The 25125-nt window shown below is 57.9% G+C and overlaps 4 protein-coding genes across 11 annotated transcripts in view; 2 read left to right on the plus strand and 2 right to left on the minus strand.

Moving 5' to 3' along the window:
• The window catches only part of APC2 (adenomatosis polyposis coli 2), a 28302-nt gene extending 20512 nt beyond the window's left edge, over nt 1–7790 (plus strand). Inside the window, exon 15 of the mRNA XM_006764810.2 lies at nt 266–7790. Coding sequence (XP_006764873.1) covers nt 266–5201 — 4936 coding nt within the window. The 3' untranslated portion in view covers nt 5202–7790. The remainder of the gene's footprint in view (nt 1–265) is intronic.
• A 1188-nt stretch (nt 7791–8978) lies between these two features.
• Nucleotides 8979–13046, minus strand: LOC102768533 (chromosome unknown open reading frame, human C19orf25). Of its 3 annotated transcripts, none has more exons than XM_006764811.2 (3): nt 12977–13046; nt 12662–12793; nt 8979–9605 (listed from the first exon to the last, which is right to left on the minus strand). In XM_006764811.2, exons 2-3 carry the CDS (start codon nt 12789–12791, stop codon nt 9379–9381), a joined length of 357 nt encoding a protein of 118 aa, XP_006764874.1. In that variant the 5' UTR covers nt 12792–12793; nt 12977–13046; the 3' UTR covers nt 8979–9378. The 3 variants fall into 3 exon arrangements, with proteins under 3 accessions (XP_006764874.1, XP_006764875.1, XP_015420127.1); XM_006764812.2 differs by having other exon boundaries at nt 12989–13044; XM_015564641.1 differs by having other exon boundaries at nt 12967–13038.
• Nucleotides 13047–15685: 2639 nt separating this feature from the next.
• PCSK4 (proprotein convertase subtilisin/kexin type 4) lies at nt 15686–22178 on the minus strand. Its single transcript, XM_006764813.2, has 15 exons — nt 21984–22178; nt 21621–21725; nt 19982–20074; nt 19779–19907; nt 19610–19686; nt 19435–19523; nt 18994–19166; nt 18697–18909; nt 18097–18197; nt 17917–18020; nt 17730–17847; nt 17297–17476; nt 16959–17083; nt 16581–16703; nt 15686–16464 (listed from the first exon to the last, which is right to left on the minus strand). Exons 1-15 carry the CDS (start codon nt 22176–22178, stop codon nt 16118–16120), a joined length of 2172 nt encoding a protein of 723 aa, XP_006764876.1. The 3' UTR covers nt 15686–16117.
• Nucleotides 22179–22876: 698 nt separating this feature from the next.
• Nucleotides 22877–25125, plus strand: part of REEP6 (receptor accessory protein 6) — a 6007-nt gene continuing 3758 nt past the window's right edge. For 4 of the 6 annotated variants that reach the window (XM_015564642.1, XM_015564643.1, XM_006764817.2 and 1 more), the window contains exon 1: nt 22877–23237. In XM_015564642.1, the coding sequence (XP_015420128.1) occupies nt 22903–23237 (335 nt within the window). In that variant the 5' untranslated portion in view covers nt 22877–22902. The remainder of the gene's footprint in view (nt 23238–25125) is intronic. The other 2 variants (XM_006764816.2, XM_015564645.1) reach the window with 1 other exon arrangement.

Here is a 25125-nt window from a genome sequence, read left to right on the forward strand (position 1 = left end):
TTCAGCCTCCTCTGAGTCTGGATATGATATTCTCTTTACTCCTAGTTGTAGAATTTCCACTCAGCCAGCCCTCCTGTGGCTCTGGACGTTGTCCTTTCCCTGGATCAAGCTTAATTTGACTTAGTTGTTCCAGGCAGCAATCTCTGGTGTTAACCTATGCCGCCATCTTCGGTTCTGACCTTATATTTTTATTTGCCTGATTTGGCCACCCTGCTCCTGGTAAGACGAGGGATGGCCCTGCCTGACATACTCCTCTGTGCTGCAGGCAGGTGTTGCGGGACCACAACTGCCTGCAGACTCTGCTGCAGCACCTGACATCACACAGCCTGACCATCGTGAGCAACGCCTGCGGCACTCTCTGGAACTTGTCCGCCCGCAGCCCGCGAGACCAGGAGCTGCTGTGGGACCTGGGCGCCGTGGCCATGCTGCGCAACCTGGTGCACTCCAAACACAAAATGATTGCCATGGGCAGTGCCGCTGCCCTGCGCAACCTGCTGGCTCACCGACCTGCCAAGTACCAGGCAGCGGCCACTGCCATCTCCCCCAGTGCCTGTGTGCCCAGCCTGTATGTGCGCAAGCAGCGGGCCCTGGAAGCCGAGCTGGATGCACGGCACCTGGCCCAGACGCTTGACCACCTGGAGAAGCAGGACCTGCCTGAGGCCGAGGCCGAGGCTGCCGCTAAGAAGCCGCTGCCACCTTTGCGGCACCTGGATGGGCTGGCCCAGGATTATGCCTCAGACTCGGGCTGCTTCGACGATGATGATGTGCCCTCCCTGGCTGCTGTGGCCGCCACCACCGAGCCTGCCAGTCCTGTGCTGTCCCTCTTTGTGGGCAGCAACTTACTGCAAGGCCAGGCACTGGCCCGGGCCCCACCTGCCCATCGCAGTGGCCCAGAGAAGGAGGCCGGTGGGGAGGCAGCCTTGGCAGCCAGGGCCAAGGCCAAGCTGGCACTGGCAGTGGCTCGGATCGACCGGCTGGTGGAGGACATCTCAGCCCTGCACACATCATCCGATGACAGCTTCAGCCTCAGCTCTGGGGACCCCGGGCAGGAGGCACTGCGGGAGGGCCGAGCCCAGTCCTGCTCTCCTTGCCGGAGGCCTAAGGGTGGGCAGCGGGAGGCCAGTGGCCGAGCTCACCCACTGTTGCGGCTCAAGGTAGCCCATGCCAGCCTCTCCAATGACAGCCTTAACAGTGGCAGCACCAGTGATGGGCACTGTCCCCGTGACCACATAAGGCCCTGCCCACTGACCTCATTGGCCAAGCACCGAGAGGGGCCCTCTGGTGGCCAGACACGGCCCAGCCAACTTGATCTCAACCTGCTGGGTGGCCAGGCTAAGCCAGCAGCCCGGGAAGCTGCAGCCACCGACGCCTGTGTGCGCACCATCAAGCTGTCACCGACCTATCAGCATGTGCCACTGCTCAAGGACACTGCCAGGGCTCGTGTGGGGCTCCCGGTCCCTGGGACCCGGAAACAGGCCTGGCTACCTGCGGAGGGTCTGAACAAGGTTCCTGAGAAGCTGGCGGCAGAGACGGCCCCGCTCTGCCTGTCCCATTGTAGCTCCCTGTCCTCACTGTCCTCGGCTGGCCACCCGGGACCCAGCGAGGTAGGGGACCTGGATGACAGTGACTCGTCCCTGGAGGGGCTGGAGGAGGCTGATCCCAGCGAGGCAGAGCTGGATGGGGCCTGGCATGGGCCGGGGGCTGCCTCCCTGCCCATGGCCATCCCTGTGCCCCCTCGGGGCCGGAGCCTGGGGGTGGAGGACACCACACCGTCTAGCTCCTCCGAGAACTGTGTGCAAGAGACACCACTGGTGCTGAGCCGCTGCAGCTCAGTGAGCTCACTGGGCAGCTTTGAGAGCCCATCCATTGCCAGCTCCATCCCCAGTGACCCCTGCAGTGGGCTGGGCAGTGGCACAGTCAGCCCCAGCGAGCTGCCTGACAGCCCTGGGCAGACTATGCCACCGAGCCGCAGCAAGACACCACCACTGGCCCCCCCACCTCCTGGTGAGCATGAAACCACCCATTTCAGCCTGCAGTGGGAAAGCTATGTAAAGCGCTTCTTGGACATCGCCGACTGCCGAGAGCGCCGCTGGCTGCCCTCTGAGCTAGACGCTGGCAGTGTGCGCTTCACTGTGGAGAAGCCAGATGAAAACTTCTCGTGTGCCTCCAGCCTCAGTGCATTGGCCCTGCATGAGCACTACGTGCAGAAGGATGTTGAATTGCGGCTGCTGCCCCCAGCCTGCCCCGAACTTGGCGGGGGTGGTGGCCCTAGCCAGCACTTTGCTGGGCACTGCTGTCGAGATGAGGCCAGTGGTTGCCTTGAAGGACCACCTGCCACCAACCAGGATCTGGAGCTTCTGCGGGATTGCCTGGGTACAGCTGTGCCCACCCGACTCCGCAAGGTGGCCTCAGCACTAGTGCCTGGACGCTGTGCACTTCCCATGCCCGTCTACATGCTGGTGCCCGCCCCGGCCCGGGAGGACAACTCATGCACTGACTTGACAGAGGGCACACAGTTCAATATCAGTGTGGCCTCACTCAGCGATGAGACACTGCAGGGACCTCCCAGGGACCCACCTGGTGGGTGTGGGGACAGGCAGAAGCCAGCAGGCCTAGAGGCTCCTGCCAAGCAGACCACTGGGCACCGGCACAGGGTTGGGGGTGCAGGCCGCAGAACGGAGCCAGCCCGAGGGCTGGTCAAGAGCCGGGCTGGGCTGGAGCTGCCCCTCCGAAAGCCCCCAAGAGCTTGTGCAGACAGGAATAGCCCCCCATTGGGCCGAGCTCATGGGGAGGGGGCATTGCAGTCCCTATGCCTCACAACGCCTACTGAGGAGGCTGTGTACTGCTTTTACAGCAACGACTCGGATGAGGAGCTGTCCACAGCGGCGGGGGCGACACCCTCCCGGTGGGCATCTGCTACTTCCCAGACAGTGAAGAGGGAGGGCCTGGCTGGCAGGAAGAAGGCACAGGCTGTGCCCAAGGCCACCATGTCCACCCGGGCCCAGCCCAGCCTCATTGCTGATGAGACACCACCATGCTACTCCCTAAGCTCCTCCACCAGCTCCCTCAGTGAGCCGGAGCCTGAGGCTGGCAAGATCCGAGCCCATGAGCCAGTGGTCACCAAGGACCGGGGCCCTGGCAGTGGGCATGATGGCTATCCCAGTTCTCGGGCCAAGGCGGAGATGCTAAGGCGCTGCATTGGCTCAGCCATGCCCAGGCGCTGCCCACAGGTGTCAGATCCAAGACGTCGCAAGCCCCGAGATTCCCGGCTGGACAAGCAATCAGAGGGGCCGTCGGAGCATGGCGAGGAGGCAGCAGGGTCAGACCATGCCTCAGATCTGGACAGTGTCGAGTGGCGTGCCATCCAGGAGGGCGCCAACTCCATCGTTACCTGGCTGCACCAGGCCGCGGCAGCAGCCACTCAGGAGGCCTCATCTGAGTCTGACTCTATCTTGTCCTTTGGTTCAGGGTTGTCAGTGGGCTCCACCCTACAGCCCTCTCTGCACAGAAAAGGGCGGCCGACACGAGCAAAGGGGCAGGTGAGCAGTGCCACCCGGCCAGAGAAACGGGATGTGACCCTGGCCCAGCGCCATAGCAGCCCCTGCTTGCCCACTGGCTCAGAGAAGCTGCGCGGTGCTCAGAAGACCACACCTGGGATGCCAGCCATGCTTCGAGGAAGAACAGTGATCTACATGCCCAGCCCAGCCACCCGATCTCAGCCCAAAGGCACCCCTGGCCCCCGCACCACACCAAGGAAGATGGGACCCCTGAGCCCCACACAGCCAGCAGCTCCCACCAAAGCCCTGGGCCCTGGGCAGCAGCGGTCTCGAAGCCTGCACAGGCCTGGCAAGATCTCAGAGCTTGCAGCCCTGAGCCCCCTCCAGAGGAGTGCCACGCCCCCGGCCCGCCTCACTAAGACCCCCTCATCCAGCTCCTCCCAGACCTCCCCTGCCTCTCAGCCCCTGCCCAGGAGGTCACTCCCAGCTGCCCATGTTTCGGGGCCCCTGCCCAGCCCTGGGGCCTCACTGGTGTCCAAGACACCCACGCGGGTCCTGCTAGCCAAGCAGCACAAGACACAGAAGTCACCTGTGCGGATCCCCTTCATGCAGAAGCCCACCAAGCGGGTGCCACCATCGCTGGCCAGGGCAGCCCCAGAGCCAGGCTCCAGGGGTCGGGTGGGATCCAAGGGGTGCCCAAGTGCCCGAGGAGGCCGCCTGGGCCTGGTGCGCATGGCCTCAGCCCAGTCCAGTGGCAGCGAGTCCTCCAACCGCTTGGGTTTCCAGCGGCAGCTGACCTTTATCAAGGAATCACCAGGCCTACTGCACCGACGTCGTCTGGAACTGTCCACGGCCAAAGCCACCCCCTCCACCTCCCAGGGCGGCTCACCCCGCCGCAGCGGGCCTACGCTGCCCACCGTCTTCCTCTGCTCCTCCCGCTGCAAGGAACTGCGGGCATCCTCCCCGCAGGCCCTGATTCCCCAGCAGCCCCCCACAGCTCGGCCAGGCCCTGGTGAGCGGCCACCAAGGCGCACTAGCTCAGAGAGCCCATCCCGTCTGCCCATCCGCAAGCAGGCCACCCAGCCCGAGGCAGTCAAGCGCTATGCCTCTCTGCCCCATATCAGCATGGCCCAAAAGCCAGAGGGTGCTGCCCCTAGTCCCGCATCTGACCCTGCCCGCCGCAGCAGCGATGGAGAGGCCCGGCCCCTACCCAGGGTGGCCTCACTGTGCACCACTTGGCGTCGCATCCGGGATGAGGATGTGCCACATATCCTGCGGAGCACATTGCCCTCTACCGCCCTGCCGCTCATGGACACCTCATCAGAGTGCCCAGGCAGTCCCCTGCAGCGCAAGACCAGCGATGCAGTGGTCCAGACAGAGGATTTCGCGGCCACCAAGACCAACTCCAGCACATCCCCAAGCTTGGAGAGCAGGGGCCCTCCCCAGGCCCTGGACAGCGGACCTACATCCCTTCTCGGCAGCGACGTGGATAAGCCTGGTCCTGCCAAGGCACCCACCTCAGCCCCCTTCATCCATGAGGGCCTAGGAGTGGCTGTGGGAGGCTTTGCTGCCAGCCGGCATGGCTCCCCCAGTCGCTCAGCCCGCGTGCCCCCCTTCAACTATGTGCCCAGCCCCATGGTAGTGGCCACCACCACTGACTCAGCTGTGGAGAAAGCCCCCGCGCCCACTGAACTCCTAGAATAGTTGCCTGGACTGGTTTTCTGGAACATCCTCTCTGGCCAAGAGCTATCTGGTTGTCCTGAGGGTGGTCCCGGGAACTGCCCTCAGAGCCCCACCCTGGCCCATGTCGGCCTCACATCTCATGCTTGCTTCTGTGCTGTGGGGACTAGAGAAGGAATTGGGTTGCACACTGGACCTCAAGTCCCAGCCTTGCCCACATGCAGAGACCACCCTCCTGACCCCCAGCCCAACTGCGCTTAAGCCTCAGCAGGACACTCATCTCTGTGGAACCACGGGAGATTACAGCATCCACCTGAGTGAGGGACAAGGCTTCAGAGGGTGGTGCCATCCAGCACAGGCCCGAGGCATCCATCAGAGGACAAAGCTCATTATTACCGGGGCAGCTGGGTAATTTTTAATGATGACTGCTGAACTGAGGGAGAGGTATAGCTGAGCCTGACAGAGACAGGCCCCTCCATTTTAGGTGCCAAGCCAGGGGCTAATGGACAGGGGGGGACACTGTCAGAACAGCCTGGAAGGAGCAAGGAGAGAAGGGCAAAGGCAGATAGCTGGGTGATGCGGGGCCACCCCATGACCCCCCTCCTGGCTGGGGTGGGTGCTGGTTTTGACCAAAGGAGGAAAAGGCGGACTAGGGAGGTAGGTGGAGGGAGTCAGGAACAACTGGCAGGTGAGGTACAGTGGAAAGGAGGATGAGAGTCAGCCAAATATGGTTCACCTTGGTGACACACAAAGCCCAGGATCTACAGGACGGCACAGCTGCAGGGACTGGGTGGGGCTGACGCCTAGCCTAGGAGGAGGTGGAGGGCCTAGAGTCCCAGTACTGCGGCCAGACCAGCTAGATTTGTAGAGGCCATGGCTGCTGGGGTGCTCAGTGTTGGTGTCAGTGAGGCAGAGATCAAGGGGCACAAGGAGCCTGGTGGGCCTCTGTGGCCCCTGCCAGTGTATACATATGCGGGGGTAGCTGCTGAGGTCCCTGCTCAGCTTCCTGCAGATACAGCCAATGGCCTCTTTCCTGGGAAAGCTTGGCTTTGAGAAGTAGCTGCTCTCGGGCTCACAGATCTGCCACAGTGCAGATGAGAGCCGCCCCAGAGGGGCTGGGAGCAGATGCTGTTTGCGGAGACTGGCAGCATGGTGACTAGATTTTAGGTCCCTTCTCTGGGAGGTTGGGTGGAGGTGCAGGAGCTCCTGTCCCTGCTCATGGCACCACTGTCCCTCCCTATCCCCTGTCCATGGAAAGAGCTGACCCAAGAGCAGAAGTGTTTACTGGACCATCCTCAGTTCCCCCAGTGGGGCTCTTGGGGGCCGCACTGATACAACTTCCACAGACACCGTGTTACTTCTGCTAACGCATCGGTGTCATGTTGCATTATAAGCCCTGGAACACCCTGTCCGCCAGGACAATTGCCAGGGCTCTGCCTCAGAAGGCCACAGGCATGATGCAGGAAAGGATGCACCAAGTACTCCTTTTATGACCAAACTTCTAGGATGAGCTGGCACACAGAGGACCATGGCAATGAGGGCTGGGCAGTATGTTGCATGAGCCCATAGCTGACCCCTTAGGACACACTGGGGGAAGGGGGGATATTTCAGATGCATCTCAGAAACCAGGACTCCTTGTCCCCATCCTTGACCTGAAGTGGCAGAACTGGGTGATCTCAACTCTTTTTAAGCAGGGGCTGTGAGACGTCTGCTCTCACACTCACCACGGGCCAGCTACCTCCCAAAATGGCCTGGTGGGAGGAGAGGCCATGCAGACTCACACACAGCTTGCCCAGCCATCGGGAATCTGAAGTGATGGGTACTGGGGTGGAAGCACCCATGCACTGTGAGACCCTGGGCGGTGCTCTCAACATTCTGTCTGTTTTCCCACATGGGCCATGAGGAGAACTCCCAGAGCTACCTCTAGAGCCAGAGTGGCTGCTGTGACTTGATGAGAGGCCCAGACCTCCCTGGCTGCCCCCTCCACCTGCCCCTTGTCTTCAGAGGGGGCAGCTTTCACCTCAGCCAGCACACCAGGAGTCATGCCCCATCTATGTCCAGCAGCCACATTTGCCTTCTCTGTTCCCGTGATAGAGGCACAGCCACACCTCACAACTGCGCAGGGCAGGACAGTGGCAGCCCTGGGCCCTGAGAAGAGTGGTGGTCACTGGACAATTGATTCTATTCCTGAGCTGGAGGATATCTCCCATGAAGCCTTGATCCCCTCAGGGCTGCTCAGCCACCTGACAATGCTGAGGGGACCCTGTTTGCCTCCAGAGCACCCTCAGCCCAAGACCTTGAGCAACCACCACCAGCTGGATGTTGAATTAGGGACAACATGCCTGCAGGTGCAGCATTACCTCACTCCCTCTGCCCCAGTCTGTCACCTGGCCAGTGGCCATAGCGTCCCAGCCAGAGCCTAGCTGTTTTGGTCCATCTATCTCTGTGCCCCTTCAGTCTATGCCCCGGGTCCCTGCAGTGTTACAAGATGTGTAAATACATATAGCCCAGTTTCCCCTCTCCCACCCCAGTCAACCTAAAGCCATCGTCTGGTGGAAGGAAGGCACAGAACCAGGCATCTTATGTGCACCTTTAATAAATGGAGCTGTTGAATCTTGCTCTCCGCAGCTATTTTCAAGTGGGTGAGGACTGGGTGGGTGGGGCTGGAGTACTTTGTGGGTTTTCCATCCAGACTGCCCGCCCTGGGTCCATGTGCTAGAGGCAGATCAGGCTGTGGGATTTGTGCAAGAAGAGCACTCAGGACAGGCGGATGCAGAGAAGGTAGCTGGAGTGTCTCACCGTGATCCTGGCATGAGGGAGGGCTCTGGAGCCCCTAGACTCAGACTCAGGTGACCCAACCTGAAGGCCAGGGACATGCAGGGAGGGGTGACCTCTCAGCCCAGGGCAGCAGGACACCTTGAGACATTAGCAGGTAGGCCAAGGGGTGCTGGACAGTGTAGCCTCAGTGTCCACTGCCCTAGCTGGAGCCATGCTAGCATGTTCTGAATGCCTGTGACCCCAAGGGTTTCATGGATCTTTCAAGTTTAAGCCGGCACCCCTTCTTCCAGAAGAAAGATGCTGGGTCACCCGTGTCAAGAACTTGCCTTGTTTGTCCATGCTTCCCTCAGCTCATGGGGAAACCTGGAAAAGAATGGCCCACAGAGGTACTGTCCAGAAGGCTGGTGGCAGTGGGGATTTCATCTGAGGGACTTATTGGGGACACCCATGACAGCTTGGTCTGCCAGGACGGAGGCGGCCGGATGAGGACTCCAGGCAAGTAATAAGTGACCAGCCTGTCCTATCTTGGGAGCCAACATCCCATCTGATGGATTCCACAGCCAACAGGTTGGTCCTACATCCCAACCATGAACCGGTCGCACAAGTGCTACCCTAGGGCCCATGCCTTAGATTGAGGTGCTCAGTGCCACTGGAGGCCCCATCTCAGAGCTGGGCCCTACTGGGCAATCTCTCCTCACATGGCCACAGCTACCAAAGTGAGAAAGGACAGAACCCCCATTGTTTTCTGGAACCTCTGGGGGCCCCACAGTTCATATAGAGACAGGCTCAGTTTAAATTTTTTTTTTTTTTTTACTATATTTTATTGAGTTTTTACAGAGAGGAAAGGAGAAAGATAGAGAGTTAGAAACATCGATGAGAGAGAAACATCGACCAGCTGCCTCCTGCACACTCCCCACTGGGGATGTGCACACAACCAAGGCACATGCCCCTGACCGGAATCGAACCTGGGACCCCTCAGTCCGCAGGCTGACGCTCTATCCACTGAGCCAAACCGGTTTCGGCGAGACAGGCTCAGTTTAATGGGTGATCAGTGAAGCAGGGTTACCAAAGGAAGGGAAGGGAGGATGGGTCCTGAAGCCCCAAACCAAGTCCAGGCTGACGGCAATCAGGCCCCAGAAGAGAAGCCTGCGGGTGAGTGGCATCCACAAAGCCTGTCCTGACCCTCGGTAACGGGCCTGTGCCCGGCTGAGGCAGGTGTGCCCCTCACTCTCCACTGTTCCTGCTGCAACCACACACCGGGCAGGCTCTGTCCCCTGGGGTCTCTGGATACCAAGGCAGGCTTAGCCATGAAATAGAGAGCCCAGAATCTGCTTCTGGGACCCACGGGCCCATGTCGATGTGACAGGAGGCCATGGGGTGCACTATCCAGGGACTGCATGCTCAGGCGAGCCCAAGGGTCAGTTCAGCCTGAGAAGGTGGTTGAGGCCCCTGACAGTGCCACCTGCTTCACCTGGACGACGTCCTGCTCCAGCTCCTGGCCAGCTTGCCGAAGGTCCTCACACCTTCGTCTTAGCTCATCACCTGCTTGTCTCAGCCGCTGGTTGGTGGCCACATAGGCCCGGCTCTGCTGGTAGAGCTGCTCCCGCTGGGCCTCAGGATTCTCAGCCCTCCGGGAGGAGCCTGGGGAGTCTGGGGACAGAACACAGACCCCTGCTCAGCGAGGGGGCTGAGAGAAGCTTCAATTTACCACCCCTTCTGGCAAATTTACCACCCCTTCTGCTCATGGAAGAGACCCTGCCTGGGGGTGGGTACCATTCCTGTAAAAGGCACTGACCCCGCAATGGAACCGCTGAGCAAGCTAGCCCTCATTCCTGTTCTTAAAGCCTCAGATGCAACCTCCTGCTCCCCCAAAAACTATCCCACGGCCCTGTAACCTTGCAAAATCTGACACTTACAATCAGAAGGCCATAACGACAGGAGGGTGTGGACACAAGTCTCCAGGTGACCCCACTTCCTAACAGTGTGCCCAGCTGAAGGAGGTGGGGTGAAGAGAGGTTGAGGGAGCAGACAAAGCACAGCTTCAGCGTCACCCAGAGACATATCCAGGTCCTCTCTGCTCTGCCTGGGCCCGTTTGAATGAAACAATGCCGCCTGCCATGCTTGGTGGCTGTCTGCTGTCACACCCCTGCAGGCCAAATGTCTAGCACAGACCCTACAAACTCTGGTATTAATCACTTTTCCCCACCTGCTTTAGAAATAAGGTGGAGCCGAAACCGGTTTGGCTCAGTGGATAGAGCGTCGGCCTGCGGACTGAAGGGTCCCGGGTTCGATTCTGGTCGAGGGCATGTACCTGGGTTGCAGGCACATCCCCAGTGGGAGATGTGCAGGAGGCGGCTGATCGATGTTTCTCTCATCGATGTTTCTAACTCTCTATCTCTCTCCCTTCCTCTCTGTAAAAAATCAATAAAATATATTAAAAAAAAAAAAAAAAAGAAATAAGGTGGAAATGCCAGACAGTGCACGTAAAGATTAAGTGTGGTCCTAATAAAAACACGGTCCTGCAGGGGAAGCACCTCTCCACTGAGTGGCCCCAGCACTGCTTGTGCCTCAGTTTCCCCACTCTACAAATGCTGGCGGACCTGTCCATGATTCTTTTTTTTAAAAATCTTTATTGTTGAAAATATTACAGATGTCCCCTTTTATGCCAATAATTCTTAAGTTGGGCTCAAGAAACCTCAGATGACCCAGACTGGAGATAAATCTGGCTTATTTTCCTAGGACTGCCCATTCAACAGAACATTCCTGGTGATGGAAAAGTCCTCCATCTGAGCTGCCCAATATAGCAGCAGCCACAAATGCCTCTTGGGCACTTGAAATGTGGCTACATGGAACAAAGAACTGAAATTTGTTTACTATTATTTAATTTTTAAAAATGGTTCCTATAGCGTTTCTCACTTCATATTGCCCATAAGACCCGTGTGTACTATCTTGGTCCTAATGGCCTGAGGGAAGGTACTGTCATCTCTTTTGTTCACCTGCTCAGCCCAATGCTTAGAACAGAACCTGGCACGTGAGTTCTTATTTTTGTTTGTTTTATTTTGGCTTTTTTGTTGTTGTTTTTTTGTTAATCCTCATCTGAGGATATTTTTTTTTAAAATATATTTTATTGATTTTCCACAGAGAGAAAGGGAGAGAGATAGAGTTAGAAACATCGATGAGAGAGAAACATCGACCAGCCGCCTCCTGCACATCTCCCACTGGGGATGTGCCCACAACCCAGGCACATGCCCCCGACCGGAATCGAACCTGGGACCTTCCAGTCCGCAGGCCGACGCTCCATCCACTGAGCCAAACCGGTTTCGGCCTCATCTGAGGATATTTGTTTAAAATAAATTTAGCTCCTTTCTTTTCTTTTTTTAAAAATATATATTTTATTGATTTTTTACAGAGAGGAAGGGAGAGAGATAGAGAGTTAGAAACATCGATGAGCTTTTTTTAAAAAAATATTTTATTGATTTGAGAGAGAGGAAGGGAGAGGAAAAGAGAGACAGAAACATCAATGATGAGAGACAATCATTGATAGGCTCCCTCCTGCAGGCCTCACCCTGGGGATCGAGCCCGCAACCTGGGCATGTGCCCTGACTGGGAATCAAACTGGTGACCTCTTGGTTCCTGGGTCAACGCTCAACCTCTGAGCCACACCCGGCTGGTCCGAGGATTTTTTAGAGAGAGTGGAAGGGAGGTGAGGGGGAGACAGGGGAGAGAGAGAGAAACATTGATGTGAGAGAGACACATCGATTGGTTTCCTCCCACACGCGCCCCGACTGGGGCTGGGGATTGAACCTGCAACCAAGGTACGTGGCCTTAACTGGGAATCGAACCCAAGACCCTTTGGTGCACGGGCTGAAGCTCTAACCACTGACATACACTGGCCAGGGCCATAATAGGTTTTTAATGAAGGTTTGTTGAATGAATAGGCAAACTTCATGGACCAGTACACAATTCACCCAACAACTGTAGGCCAAAGCCATTAGTCACTGACCTGTTACCATGTTCTCCACAAGGGACTGAGCAACTTTTCCCACAAATACATAGTTTTGGCTTTGCAGAGCCAGTCAGTCTGTCCTGACTACTCAACTCTGCCATTATGTCCTGAAAGCAGCCAGGTTCATTCATCCACAAACAGGCATGGCTGTGCACCAACACAACTTTACCGACACAAATCTGAACTTCGTACCATTTACACTTATCACAAAATAGTCTCTTAAAAAGCGTAAGCGCCAATCTTAGCTTCTTGGCCTTACCAGAACAGGCGGTGGGCAGGATTTGGCTGCGGACCCAGGCCTGGGACGCCCTTCTGAAGACGCGCCCCACTTTACAATGAGAAGAGAGGGCTCCAGAGGGTAAGGATCATGCCACAGTCTCTGCTCTAAAACCCACGGTTTCGCCCGAGCCGGTGTGGCTCAATGGATAGAGCGTTGGCCTGCGGACTGAAGAGTCTTGGGTTCGATTCGGTCAAGGGCACATGCCCGGGTTGCCGGTTCGATCCCCAGTTGGGGGTGTGCAGGAGGCAGCCGATCGGTGGTTCTCTCTCATCATTGATGTTTCTTTCTCTCTCCCTCTCCCTTCCTCTCTGAAATCAATAGAAATATATTTTTTAAAAAATAAAAATAAATTCCACGGTTTCAACGGACCTCCTACCTACACCCACTCTCCCACCCACCGCGCATCTGGGCTCCCCCTACCTTCCGGGGTCAGGGCAGTGAAGACTGGGTCCTCGGCGGGCGCACCCCGCACGTCCTCCAGGATCTGCTCCGTCGTGGGGGGCGCCGGGCGAGTGGGCAGCACCACGCGCTTCTTGGCCTTCGAGCCCATTCCTGCAGGCGAGAGAACGGAGCGTCCACCTCGCCGCCTTTGCCCCTAGTCTGTTCCAACGGTCCGGCGAGTACCTACCTACACACTCGTCCGGCCCCGCCCCTCCTGGATCGCCCCTCCCCTTCAGTGTCTAGCTCCACCTCTGCCTCAGTTTCCCTACTGAAACAGTGCCTATCTCTCCTCACCTGGGCACGCACCGGAGCTGAGAGCGGCTCAGAACAAAAGTTCTGCTTCCGGTCGGAGTGTGGCCCCGCCCTCCAAGTCCTGAGGCGAACTTCCGGTCTCCTCCTCCTCCGGCTCCCCCGCTCTTCATGAGGTCACGCCCCCTCTTAAAGAGGCCGCGCCCGCGAGCGACTTGGTGTGATCCGAAAGGAGCTGTAGCTCGACCAAAATCAGAGAACAAGCGACCTCAACCTCTCCGGACTGGAAACTCAAGGGGTGGGTGTGGGGTCCAATCCAGGCTTCTCTCCTTGCATAACAAAGCGTCCGAGGCCCAGTTTTCTGCAAAAGGGGGACACATCCCCAACCCACGTGGCTGTCCTGAGAACAAAGTTCCTATCCACACAAGGAGGCCCTGCGCACAGAGGCCTTCAGTGAATGCTAGCTATGCCAATTACCAGCGAGGTGGCCAGGGACGCAGGACATACGCCAGCAACTCGCCTGCTGGATCTGGGTCCAGGTCTCCACTCTGATCTCTAAAATCCCCTCCTCTCTGGGTGGTGCTGGACCCGCTAGAATAGACAGGCTCAGAGCATAGGGCGATTTTTGAATTTTTTTAAAAATATATTTTAATTTTTTACAGAGAGGAAGGGACAGGTATAGAGAGTTAGAAAGATCAATGAGAGAGAAACATCGATCAGCTGCCTCCTGCACACCCCACTGGGGATGTGCCCACAACCAAGGTACATGCCCTTGACCGGAATCAAACCCAGGACCCTTCAGTCCGCAGGCCGAAGCTCCATCCACTGAGCCAAACCAGTTAGGGCGATATTTGAATTTTTTAAACAGCTTTATTGAATGTAAATTACACACCATAAAGTCCACTTGTTTAAAGTATACAATTCTGTGGTTTGCGAATATATATATATATTTGTGCAACCATTACCACAGTCTAATTCTAGAACATTTGCATCACCCCAAACCGAAGCCTATTAGCAGTCACTCCCCTCTACCCTCCACTAACCCATTTCCTGTCTCTGTGGATTTGCCTGTTCTGGATATTTCACATAAATGGAATCACAGTCTATGTGGCCTTGGGTGTCTGGCTTCTCTTACTGTTGAGCATCATGGTTCCAAAGTCCACCCACATTGTAGTGAGTGTCTCTGTTTCACTCATTTTCAGGGTTGAGTAATGTTCCAGGGTGTGAAGAGACCATGTGTTTATCTGTTCATCTGCTGATGGACACTTGGGTTGTTTCCATCTATTGGCCGTTGTGAATGTCTGGTATTCGCTGGCACCCTGCCCGGGGGGCGAAAGGACCCCCTCCCTCTCTTGGGCCGGTGAGAAGCTGACCTGTCCACACTGACGTCTGAAAACCACCCCACCCCTGTGGAAAATCCCTGCTGGACCATCGGCTCCCGGACAATGACCAAACCGCAGGACAGACCGAAGGTTTCACCTGACCCTGGAAAGCCCCGACTGCCACCAGTTTCGGCCAGCAACAATTGCCTCAGAAAAATATAAAACCTTGCCGAACACGCTTACACAGGTGTGTGTGTGGACTTCAGTTTTCCTGGCTATGTACCTGCAAGCAGAATTGCTGGCTTACTTGGTAACTGTATTTAATGTCTGTAGAACTGCCCAATGGCTGCCCCAAGTTGGTGCATTTTGGGTGCTTACTGTGTGCCAGGCAGGAAAACTGCCTCTTGTGATCCTTGCATTTGGTGAGAGGGGTACTCTTGGTGCTGTGGCACAGGTGAGGCTAGAGAGGCTCTGAGAGAGAAGCCAGGTGCCCCTGGACACACAGACTAGCCTTGCCAGGGCTGGGCTTACCTTCAGTTCTCAATCCAGAGAGAGGGACTGAGTGCAGTAAGATTCTGGGTGTGTGGGCATGACTAGGACGGCAGCTAGAGAGGATGAGGGAGGGAGATGAGGCTCTCTCCTCCCTTGCTGGCCACCCACTTCTGGTGGGCCCATCTGGGCACCCATGCCTCCTCCTCCAGACAAATTTAGCTCAGAGGTCTACGACAGTGTCTGGTCTCAAGTGCTGAAGCATCAGCCTCTCACTGCCCAGCTGCAAAGCCCTCAACAGAGCCTTCTTCCCCTTCAAGGTCTACAGTTGGGCATCTGAGCCCAGTAGCAGAACAAATTCCCAGGTTCCCAGTGCCACAAAAGGGGGTCGTTTCTGTGGCCAATGGGCTCCTACAACAGGTGAGACCTGCCCCTTGAGCCTGAGTGAAGCCCCATAGTCGAGAGCATAGGCCCCCTTTTCACTTCCTCATGGAAGCCCCTCCCCGCTCTGAAAATTGGGACAAACGTGTCCCCACCCCATTGGTGTGTATGAGGAGGGGCATTTAATAGCTCACTCGGTACCCCTTTTCTCACCCCCACACCTGAAGATCCTCTTTCTGTTCCAGAGAGGTGGGAGACCCCCTTTACAAATGGGGAAGTCGAGGCCGTAGGGGGATGAGAGCAATGTACCTCCAGCCCATAATTCCCTCAGCTTCCCGATGACCTTCAGGAAATGGAGTATAATTACTGGAAGCTCGTAGACCCTCTTCTGCTAGTTGTGTCAACCAGAGGGAAGGGGGAATGTGGGCTGGTTCCTAGAAGCTTGGCACTCAAAGCATGTGGGTATCGCTAGAAACCCCACCCATTCCCACCCCCACAGCTGGGGTCTCTGGGACCAGACTGACTCTCTTTGCTCTGTGGTTGCTGGGTCCCCCAGGGGCTGATGGCCAGGGAAGGTGATCTTCAAAGAGGGCACAGGGGACACCCAACCATGGCTGGGGGTTGGGGGGCCTGGGTGTGCCCCAAAGGATACCAGAGACTTGGCACCTCCTATTAAGCCTTTATTGCAAACTCTGAGGTCAGACATGGTCCCTGAGACTCTGGATAGCGTCACTGGCTCTCCCTCCCCCTCCCCCCAGATTCTGGGGCAGAGAAGGGATGTTGGTCACCATTGTGGCTTGGCCTCTGCCTAATCCCACCCACCGTCATCCCAAACATACACACACACACTGATCTGGAACAAGGGAGCAGGGCAGTAGTCCCCACCAGAGACCTAAGCCAAGGAGGGATGTCCAGCCAGCAGTTGGTGATGAGAGTGGCTTCCAGCACTGGGTGGGGGGCTACACAGGGGAGCAGGCAGCCCACGGAGAGGATGCTACAGAGGAGGGGGTTCCCAAAGGCCACGATCAGCCGGGCTGTGGCCTCTGTGGCAGTGGTGGGTTGTTCCAGTGGGCTGGGGGTGGCCTTTGTGGGCGACAGGCCCTGAGCAAGAGCCCCCGTGCTCATCCAGTATGTATGGTGGGCAGCAGGCGATGCAGTTGAGCAAGGAGCTGCCATAGCAGGTGTAGCAGAAGTGGCAGCTGAGGCACACATGCAGGGTGGGTATGACTGTGACTGGGCACCCAGACCCAGCAGTCATTGCCTTCTGGGTGTAATTGAAGTACTGCGATGGGTAGTGGGAGAGGCAGAGGTGGCCCAGGATGTAGGCAGGACTGTGGCATTCTGCATGGGGCATATGAACATGGAGGTGAGGTTGAGGTATACAGCCCTGGTCCACCTACCCTTCCTGGGCCGCACACGCACACTGCCAGCAGGGCCATGCCTCACTGGGCACTCACCCTGGCACAGCCCCTCTGTGTCCCGCTGCACACACGCGCTGCTGGTCACCTGGGGGCCTGGAGGCCGCACTGTCATATCCTCAGCTGTCCCATAAAGCAGCAGTGTGTAGCGGTACAGCGTCCCTGGGCAGGGGTCATGGTGAGCACAGGGATAAGGGGAAGAAACTATCGGTGGTCTAATCCTGCCATTTTGGACCCCACTCCCCAGTTATCCCCACCCCACCCTGAAGCTGCAGACTCAGATGGTGCCCCGGCCCTGAGTAGCCATTGTGGGATGATAACTGAATGCCTATTTCTACTATGCAAGATCACTGGGAGCCCCACTGCAGTGAGGTAATTCAGGCAGGCCTCAGTTTCCAGCCTGTGCCTGCCTCTCACCCGTGTTGAAATAGTAGCCCTTGTTCTCCAGGCCCAGGGTCCACAAGCCCTGCGGGTCCTCATCCCAGAAGTGGGTGGACATAAAGATCCACTTGTTATAGCCTCGGCCGCTGACGTCGAATGGTCTGGGACAGACAGGTGGGGGTGGGGTAAAAGAGTGGATGACTATAGTCATGAAGGGGCCACTGAGCCACAGCACATGTCTGACTGCAATGCCAAGTGCTGCCTGCGGAAGTGGCCCTCACAGGACTGGTCACCCCTGCGCAGGCCACGCCTGACTCCAAAGTGCACTTGTCCCTCCCTGTGTGGACCCATAGGGTAGGACCCCCGACCCTGACCTGATGGCCACAAGTGTGGAGCGGGTGCCCATGGGGCTGGTGAGCGAGATCTCCAGGTCCCCCCGGCGGCTGTAGGACAGTGACAGCTGCACCTGCACATGCTCCAGTGAGCGGATGTAGTTGGCACGGCCAGCACAGGCCGACACTTTCTTTCTCATGTGCATCAGCGCCAGGATGGGGCTATGGGTGGCATGGGGCATCAGGGCCCCTCCTGCTGGCCTGCTGGGGGGGATGGGCGGCCAGCAGGCAGGGTCTGGGCTCAGATAATGGGGCCCACCTCCAGGATTTACTGAGGCCTCAGGGCCTGCCTCCCAAGTGTCTGCCTGGGTGTTAATGACAGGTGTGGGAGAGGACTGGGGATGTGACGGTGTTGTCGGAGGAATGGGGAGGTGGCAGGTCATGCACAGTGGCTGGGACCGAGGAGAGTGCTCACGTGGGTTTGTGGAGGACTCGAATGGTACATTTCTTCTGGGGCTGTGTGGGCAGCCATGTGCGAGCCAAGTCTACCAGCAGCCCAGCATCCAGCAACCCATAGCCATAGTGGTGGCTCACTGTGTGGAGGGGGGCCGTCACTCACTCTGTGGGCATGGTGTCCCCACCCCCACCGGGCCATGCAGTACCTTGACGCCCCACGCCATTGGTCCTCCAGTCCTCAGCCTGAAGGTGTGCCTGCCTGGATGCACGAACCACCAAGTGCTGCATGTCCCTCCATGTCAAGAACGGGCTGGGGGAGGTGAGGGAGTAAGCTGGGGCCACAACTGGGGGGCCAGGGTGGTAGTAGGGTCCCCACTGTCACCTACTTGGCCTCCAGCGCCAGAGCGATTATGCCTGCAGCCAGTGGGGCAGAGGCCGAGGTGCCTGTATGCTTGTCGGTGCACTGGTGGTACAGGTCCGTGGTGACCTGGGGGCAGAGATGGGGATGCGGGAGCCCGGTGCACACGAAAACCCAGCCCTTGGTCACATGGAACCAGGGACTCAAGAAGGCACTGCAGAGCATTACACCAGACAAGGGGCCTGAGCACTGCCCAGGTCCACACCCCAGAAGCACAGGCCAGGGTGTGTGAAGGGGCAACAGTGGGATGGGGCCTGGGACCCACCTCTATGTTCCAGCACTGCAGGAGCAATCCCTGAGAGAAAGATAAGGGAACAGGAGGGAAAGGAAAGAATGTGGGGGGACAGGAGGGAGGATGGGGACCCAGGAGGGAAGGTTGGGGAACAGGAGAGAAGGTGAGGGATTGAGGGGGATAGGTGGGAAGGCAGGGACTGGGGTAGAGGGGGCTGGAGGGAAGTTAGGGGGATAGGAGGGAAGACATGGGGACTGGAGGGAAGGTGGGGAAACAAGAGGGAAGGTGGGGGGACCAGGCTGGGCCAGAGTGAGCATGGTGAAGGGGTCCACTCACAATTTGGGGGTCGGTGACAAGGCCACTGCTGTAGGTGGTGGTGAGAGTGGAGGCACAGGCTTCGCTGTACCAAGGCACATGACCCTGCTGGGTGGTGCTGCCCACAGAGAGAGTGTGAATGCTGTTGGTGTAGCCGTCACAGTTGCAGTTGTCATAGTGCAGGCCGCCATTGCCAGATGCCCAGATGAAGAGTGTGCCTAGCCCACCTCGGCCCTGCAGATGGGGACAGGACAGGGGATGGGGGTGTCAGCCTTTCATTGCAGGCACAGGCCCTCCAAAACCCTAGATCCTGCTCACTTTGGTGACGCCACGCCTGAAAGCTTCTCGGGTGAGGATGCCTGGACCGTCCACCGTTCGGCCATCGTCCTCGGGGCCCCAGCTGGCACTGTAGATGTGGATGTGCTGCGGCTGCAGGCTCAGCGACTGGGCCTCAATGACATCAGTAATGGTGCCATCCAGCATGCGCACGCCTGCACAGGCAGCTGTCGGTCCTCTGCAGACAGCCCTGCCGGAACCCTCACCCATCCAGGCCAGCTCCAAACACCCTAGCCAGCCCCTCTCTCTGCTCCTGGGGGTGGAGGCATCTGTGCAGGCTCAGCTCTCCACACGCTGAGTCTAAGCAACTAAGGCGAGGGCACCAAGAAGTTTCCTCCCCTGGTTGATCTGCCAAATCTCCGTGGTGTTATCAGCCACCCAGTGCCACCTCATCCAACCCCTATCCTTGGCGCATTGGAGTACCTCCAATTCGGGCGTTGTAGGCGACGCCTGTACCACAGAACCTGTTGTTAGCTATGGCTGCTACTTCCCCAGCACAGCGGGTCCCGTGCCTGATGTCAGGGCAGAGAGGAGTGCCTGTCACAGCTCACCTGGCCCTCACAGGGCACAAGGGCCACCCCCAGACCCCCAGGCTCACCGGTTCTCATCACTGGGAGTGTACCGTGGTTGGGGGTCTGGGTCATAGTCGTTGAAGTCATAGCTGGCCAGGGGATCCTAAGCGTGAGGTGGGGATGTGAGGGGGTTGGAGCAGGCCATGGGACCGGGGGAGGAGGGACAGCCCCCGCCCCAGTTCAACTCAGGCTCACATAGTTGGCCCAGAGGTCTGGGTGGTCCTTCTCAATGCCATCGTCCAGGACAGAGACCACGATGCCCTGGCCTGACAGCCCCTGGTTCCAGACTTTCAGGATGTTTAGATCCGGCTGCATCTTGTTGTTCTACGCCAGGTGGGGGCTAGAGTTAGTAGGGCTCTGGCCTGGCCTGGCCCGACCACCTGGCCCAGCCCGCTCACCATGTACCACTGCTTGGAGAACCAGGGGTCTGTGGGTGCCACTAAGGAGCGCTTCACACGCCACTGCAGAGTCTGCTGCTCAAACCACTGCACCTGAGAGGGACATGCAGCAAGGGAGGGGGCTGGACCAACAAGCCTAGCCTGCCCTCCTCCCAGCTATCCTGCACTTTATTATTTTAAAAATATCTTTTTATTGATTTCAGAAAGGAAAGGGGAGGAGGAGAAAGATAGAAACATCCATGATGAGAGAGAATCATTGATCAACTACCTCCTGCAAGGACCCCCGCTAGGGACCGATGACCGGGAATTGAACTGTGACCTCCTGGTTCACAGGTTGATGCTCACCCCTAAGCCACACCGGCTGGGCTATCCTGCACTGTAGAGGGCCATGCTCCACAAACGAAGGCCTGCCCCTCTGAGCCCTTTCTGCCAGCTCTTGGTCCAAGGGCCCAAGCCTGTGCCCAGGGTCTGCATAGGCCCCGTCCCAGGGTCCAACAAGGGGCAACTGTCCTTGAGACTGTGCTTGTAGTGGAATGTGTGTCTGGGTTGTCTACTGCTTGTGGTGTGGGACGAGGCCTGGGACCTTGTGCTTTCTGGGGCTGCTCGTCTGGGTCCCCATGTGTCTGGGGCTCTGCCCTCAGAGGGTGCCGAGACGCTTGGAGCACCCATCCTCAGGGCCACAGATAATTGGTTACTGCCTGAGGTGGCATGGAGTCCTGGGGTCCCAACTCTGCCCGTTCCCCCATCCCTGTTCTAGAACCCCCTGCCCAAGACCTGCCCATCTCCTCCTGCAGTGGCCACTGCTCTCTACCACCTCCTGGTCCTCTAGCTGAGACCTCCACTCTTCTTCTATAATTCATTCTCAACACATAGCAGCCTTACTCTTTGTTGAAACTCTTCCAGGGCTTCCTACCACACACTCAGGGCCCACAAGGCCCTGCCTTCCTTTGATGCTGTCTCAATGGCTGCCTCACTCAGGGCTTTGGCACATGTTGTTCTGCCTGACTGGGCTGCTCATTCTCAGATCTTTGCTCTTCTTCCTTCCTTGTTGATCTCCCCACCCCTTTCCCCCAAAACCAGCTCATGTCCCTCTACTCCCATTTCAGCAATCAGGGCCATCATCTCCTCATTTGCTCTGTTCCAGTCTTGGGAACTGTCGCATGCATCTGATCCATCGGCAAGCCCTGGCTTCCCTCTCGCAAACCACATCTGTCGCCAATGCTCCAGGCAGGTTTTGAACAGTTGGGCCTCTTGTCTCCTTATGGATCAGCTCCCCAGCCCAGTTCATACCCCTTTGTGGCTCCCAAGTACTTGCCAGACTCAGCCTCAAATCCTCAGCTTGTAGAGTACCTGGGAATCTTAATCATTCAGGTCAAAATAGAGGAGGTAAGGGGGGTGGTTGATAAGAAATGTTGATAGTGTGCCAGGCCCTGGAATGTGCATCACGCACACACATGATCTGTTGCTCTCCACAGATCTTTCCTGTCTGGGTCCCCACTGTGTGGACTGAAGGATCAGGTGAAAACCAAGACTCAGAGAGAGCAGGTGAGTTGCCAAAGATCACAGCCATTCATAACAATCACAAGAATAACAGGACGTGTCTAAGACCCTGAGGGGGCAGCCTCAAGGCCAGGCTCACCTTGGGGTCTTTCTTCAGGCGCAGGCGGTGGCCCCAGTGCGGGGTCAGGGACTGCTGGACCACACCCCTGTGCCGCAGGTGGAAGTACTGTCCATCAGGGAAGATCTGGGAATGTGCGGGAGCAGCTGATCGCTAGGACCCGGCTTCCCTGATGCCCTGCAGGATGTCCCGTTTGCATCCTCCCCCAACCAGATGCCCTGGTGCGAGCTTCATGTGCCCTCTGGGGGTCCTCGAATCTGAAGCAGGGGTTGGTTGGGAGTTCTTGATATCTAGGGGACCCGAGAGACACCTTCCCATCTGTCGGGGCCTAGTGTCTTGGGTTGTCCAGTCCCGCCCGCTCCTGTCCATCCGGGTCCCACCCACCAGCCCCAGGTTGACGAAACCGAATCTGCGTGCCAGGCGCTCGGCCTCCCGGGAACCCTCAGACACCCGCACGGCCCAGCTGCTGACATAGATGGGGGCCCGGGCCGAGACCAACCCCACAGACGCGGGGCAAACGAGGGCCAAGCCCAGGGGCAAGGCCAGGCGCAGCCAGAGATCAGTCCGGGTGGGCCGCATGGCGGCGGGGGCGGGGGCAGGGCCAGGCCTCCAAAAGCCCCTCCCCCTGACCAAACCGCCGCGTTGGCCCAAACGCCCGCCCCGCCCCCGGCACCATAGCAACCCTTGAAAGGCTTCAATTCCCAGGGGTCCTTGCGTCTCCCCTTTGGAGGCGCGAGGTCCCGACAGAAATAGGAGGGTGGACACACGCAGGCCCAATCACTCTGGAGCCTCAGTCTCCCTATTTGTATATTGACCCCATTCTTCTGACCCAGAGGAGTTCACTATTGTTATGATAGACCCCGCCCTTTTATTTAGCCGCACCCCTTCCTACACACCCCTCCCTAGAATCAGCCCCTCCTCTCCCGTCCAACCAGGATTGCTCTATAGAGTGAGCGCCACTTCTCAATTTAGCTCCGCCCCATACCCGCCCCTCAGATTCCTTCCCGCAGTCTTTATATTATGCCCCGCCCCTCCTCTGTTCTTGCTAATGAAGCTCTTACCCTTTCTCCAATCAACTCTGGTCTTTTTCAGGCCCCTCCCACCAACTCTGTCTACTACAGCACGCTTCTCTCCTCCCCCAGCTCCACTTACACCACCGCTCAGCCAATAATCCCCGGCCAAGACCCCGCCCCTCCAATCAGCTACGTCCCGCTTCCCCTCGACCAATCGGCGCCCTCGGCCTCTGCGCCCCGCCCTCTTCCTTCAGGTCGCGCCTGCGGCGGCCACTGCCCGCCAGAGGGCAATGAGGCGGGGGAGACGGGGCAGGCCCCACCTCCTTTGCCCGCCCTGCCCTCCCATTGGCCGGTGCGTCGGGCGGGAGGCGGGGACCAAACAGGAGGCAAAGACCAGCCCGGGAGCAGAGCGGTGCGACTCTCTTCTGAAGAAGGCGGCTCGTGCCCGGCGGGACCGGTGCGTAGCTCTGAGATCGAGCTCCGGCTGCCAACCCCGGTCCCGCCGTTGCCATGGACGGCCTACGCCAGCGCTTCGAGCGTCTTCTGGAACAGAGGAACTTGGCCACCGAGGCACTAAGGGCACTCGAAGCCAAGACCGGTGTCGACAAGCGGTACTTGGCAGCGGGTGAGCCGTCCGAGGGCGCTCGGGGCTGTCGCCCCATTTCACCGGCCTGCATACTGAGGCTCTGGGGCACCTGGGCCTTGGCCTGCCCCCATCCGGCCTGCCCCAGCTGCAGGGTTCGGGCCTTATGGAGGGGAGAGCCCACTGTCTAGTGGGGAGGCTGAGATCCTGGCTGGGGAGGGGTCCTCGGGTGAACCCGCAGCCCCTCCCGTGCCCTCGCCGTGCCACCTTGGGCCAGGGCCACAACTTTTCTGGGCCCCTGCAGCACCCCCACTCTGGTCCGCGTGTCTGGAGGCCGTCCTTTGCCCCCTCCCTTGGGGCTCTGGGTGCCCGCCAGGCCAAAGTCCGGTTCTTCCAGTTGCTCTGCAGGCCCCAGGGGTAGGAGAGGGGAGGAGGGGGCAGATAGGCCCCAGTGCCCTCAGTGTCTCTTCACCTCCTTCCCAGATGACCCCCAGCCTGAAAGCAAGTGTAGAGATCTTGTTCTTTCAGAGGGAATACTCCCTGCCAAGAGGAAGGGTCATTCCCACCTACTCTCCCATTGTTTCCCCTCTTGGCATGCCCTCTCCTCTCACTGGCCTACTGTGCCTGAATAGTTGAGTTGGAGTTGGATTGTTTGACAGTTGTGGTGGGGTTGGAGACTGATTGGATAGGAAACCAGGGAGAAGGGGCTCCAGCCACCCCTGACTGTAACTACCATTCTAGTCCTCCCACTTTCTTTCCTCCTCAATAACCTGGGATGACCCCTGCCACTCTCAGAGACTGCCTCGTTCGTAAATGGTTAAATGCCTTCCTTCCCTCTTTCTCAGTGTTCAGGCGCGCCCACTCTGCCACTTCTTCTAGGAAGACCCCCTGGAATGAATCACGGAGATGCTGGTGGGGGCGGGAGCATGTTCTGGGTGCAGATAGTGCCAGGTGTTTTGAGCACCTTCTATGTGCAGATGCTGGGAGTCCACTTAACTCCCATGTCCCCACCAGCCGGAGATCCCCATGCCAGGCAGCCAATGAGGGTCTGAAATTTGTCCCCCAGGTTCCCAGTGCCCAACTATGACTGCTTAGCCAGGGACCTGCCCATGTGAGCAAGCCTGGCTTTCCACATCTCGGTACCAGTGGTTGGGCAATTTAGGTCATAGAGAACTGGGGAGGGGCCCACTGGGAAGAGGCCACTAGGGAGGCTGATAGTTAAAGGAAACTAAGGCCCCAAAAGGCAAGGGCTAGGTGGGAGGATGCCCCTGCCACCTGCCCTGTGTGGAGTATTCACCTCTCCTCACCCCCTGGACCCCGTCTGTTGTTGATCTCAGGCCATGCCCTCCCCCTCCAACCCATGTACAAGATCATCCTCCTATTGCTGAGGCTGCAGGAATAGGGATTGAGGGCAGGGGTGCCCTGGGAGAGCCACTGACTATCGGTTTCTGAGGAAGAGGTGACGTTTCCCCACCCCCTTGCCCAGATGTGGGAACCCTTGGGCTCCACATGTTGCAGATGGTCAAATACCCTACCCCAGGCAACAGGAGGAAACCCAGAGGAGCCAGCTGGGGAGGACTTCCTCCACTTCTGACACCAGGCTCTGGGATAAAAACGAATGCAGGTGGAGGGAAGTGTATGGGTGACTCTGCCCTTTGGTCCAGAAGGTGGCCTCTGTGAAGGAAGCGGGAAGCTGTAAATGCTCTTCAGTGACCCTGGGCAAGCCCCTTTCCCTGACAGCTTTTGTTTAGGTCTTGTCATTGCATGAGACAGAACAGAGAAGCACACAGTAGCACTTAGATGTGGCAGTTACAATAATTGTTTTCAGAGTGGCTGATGCTCCTGGCTCCCCATATTCCCACACTGTTCTCCTCTGAGCCTCTTTGCTGGGAGTGTTTTTGTGACCAAAGGCCCTCAGTAATGTAGGGAA

The sequence above is a fragment of the Myotis davidii genome, unplaced genomic scaffold (assembly GCF_000327345.1).
Source record: "Myotis davidii unplaced genomic scaffold, ASM32734v1 scaffold198, whole genome shotgun sequence".
NCBI lineage: Eukaryota > Metazoa > Chordata > Mammalia > Chiroptera > Vespertilionidae > Myotis > Myotis davidii.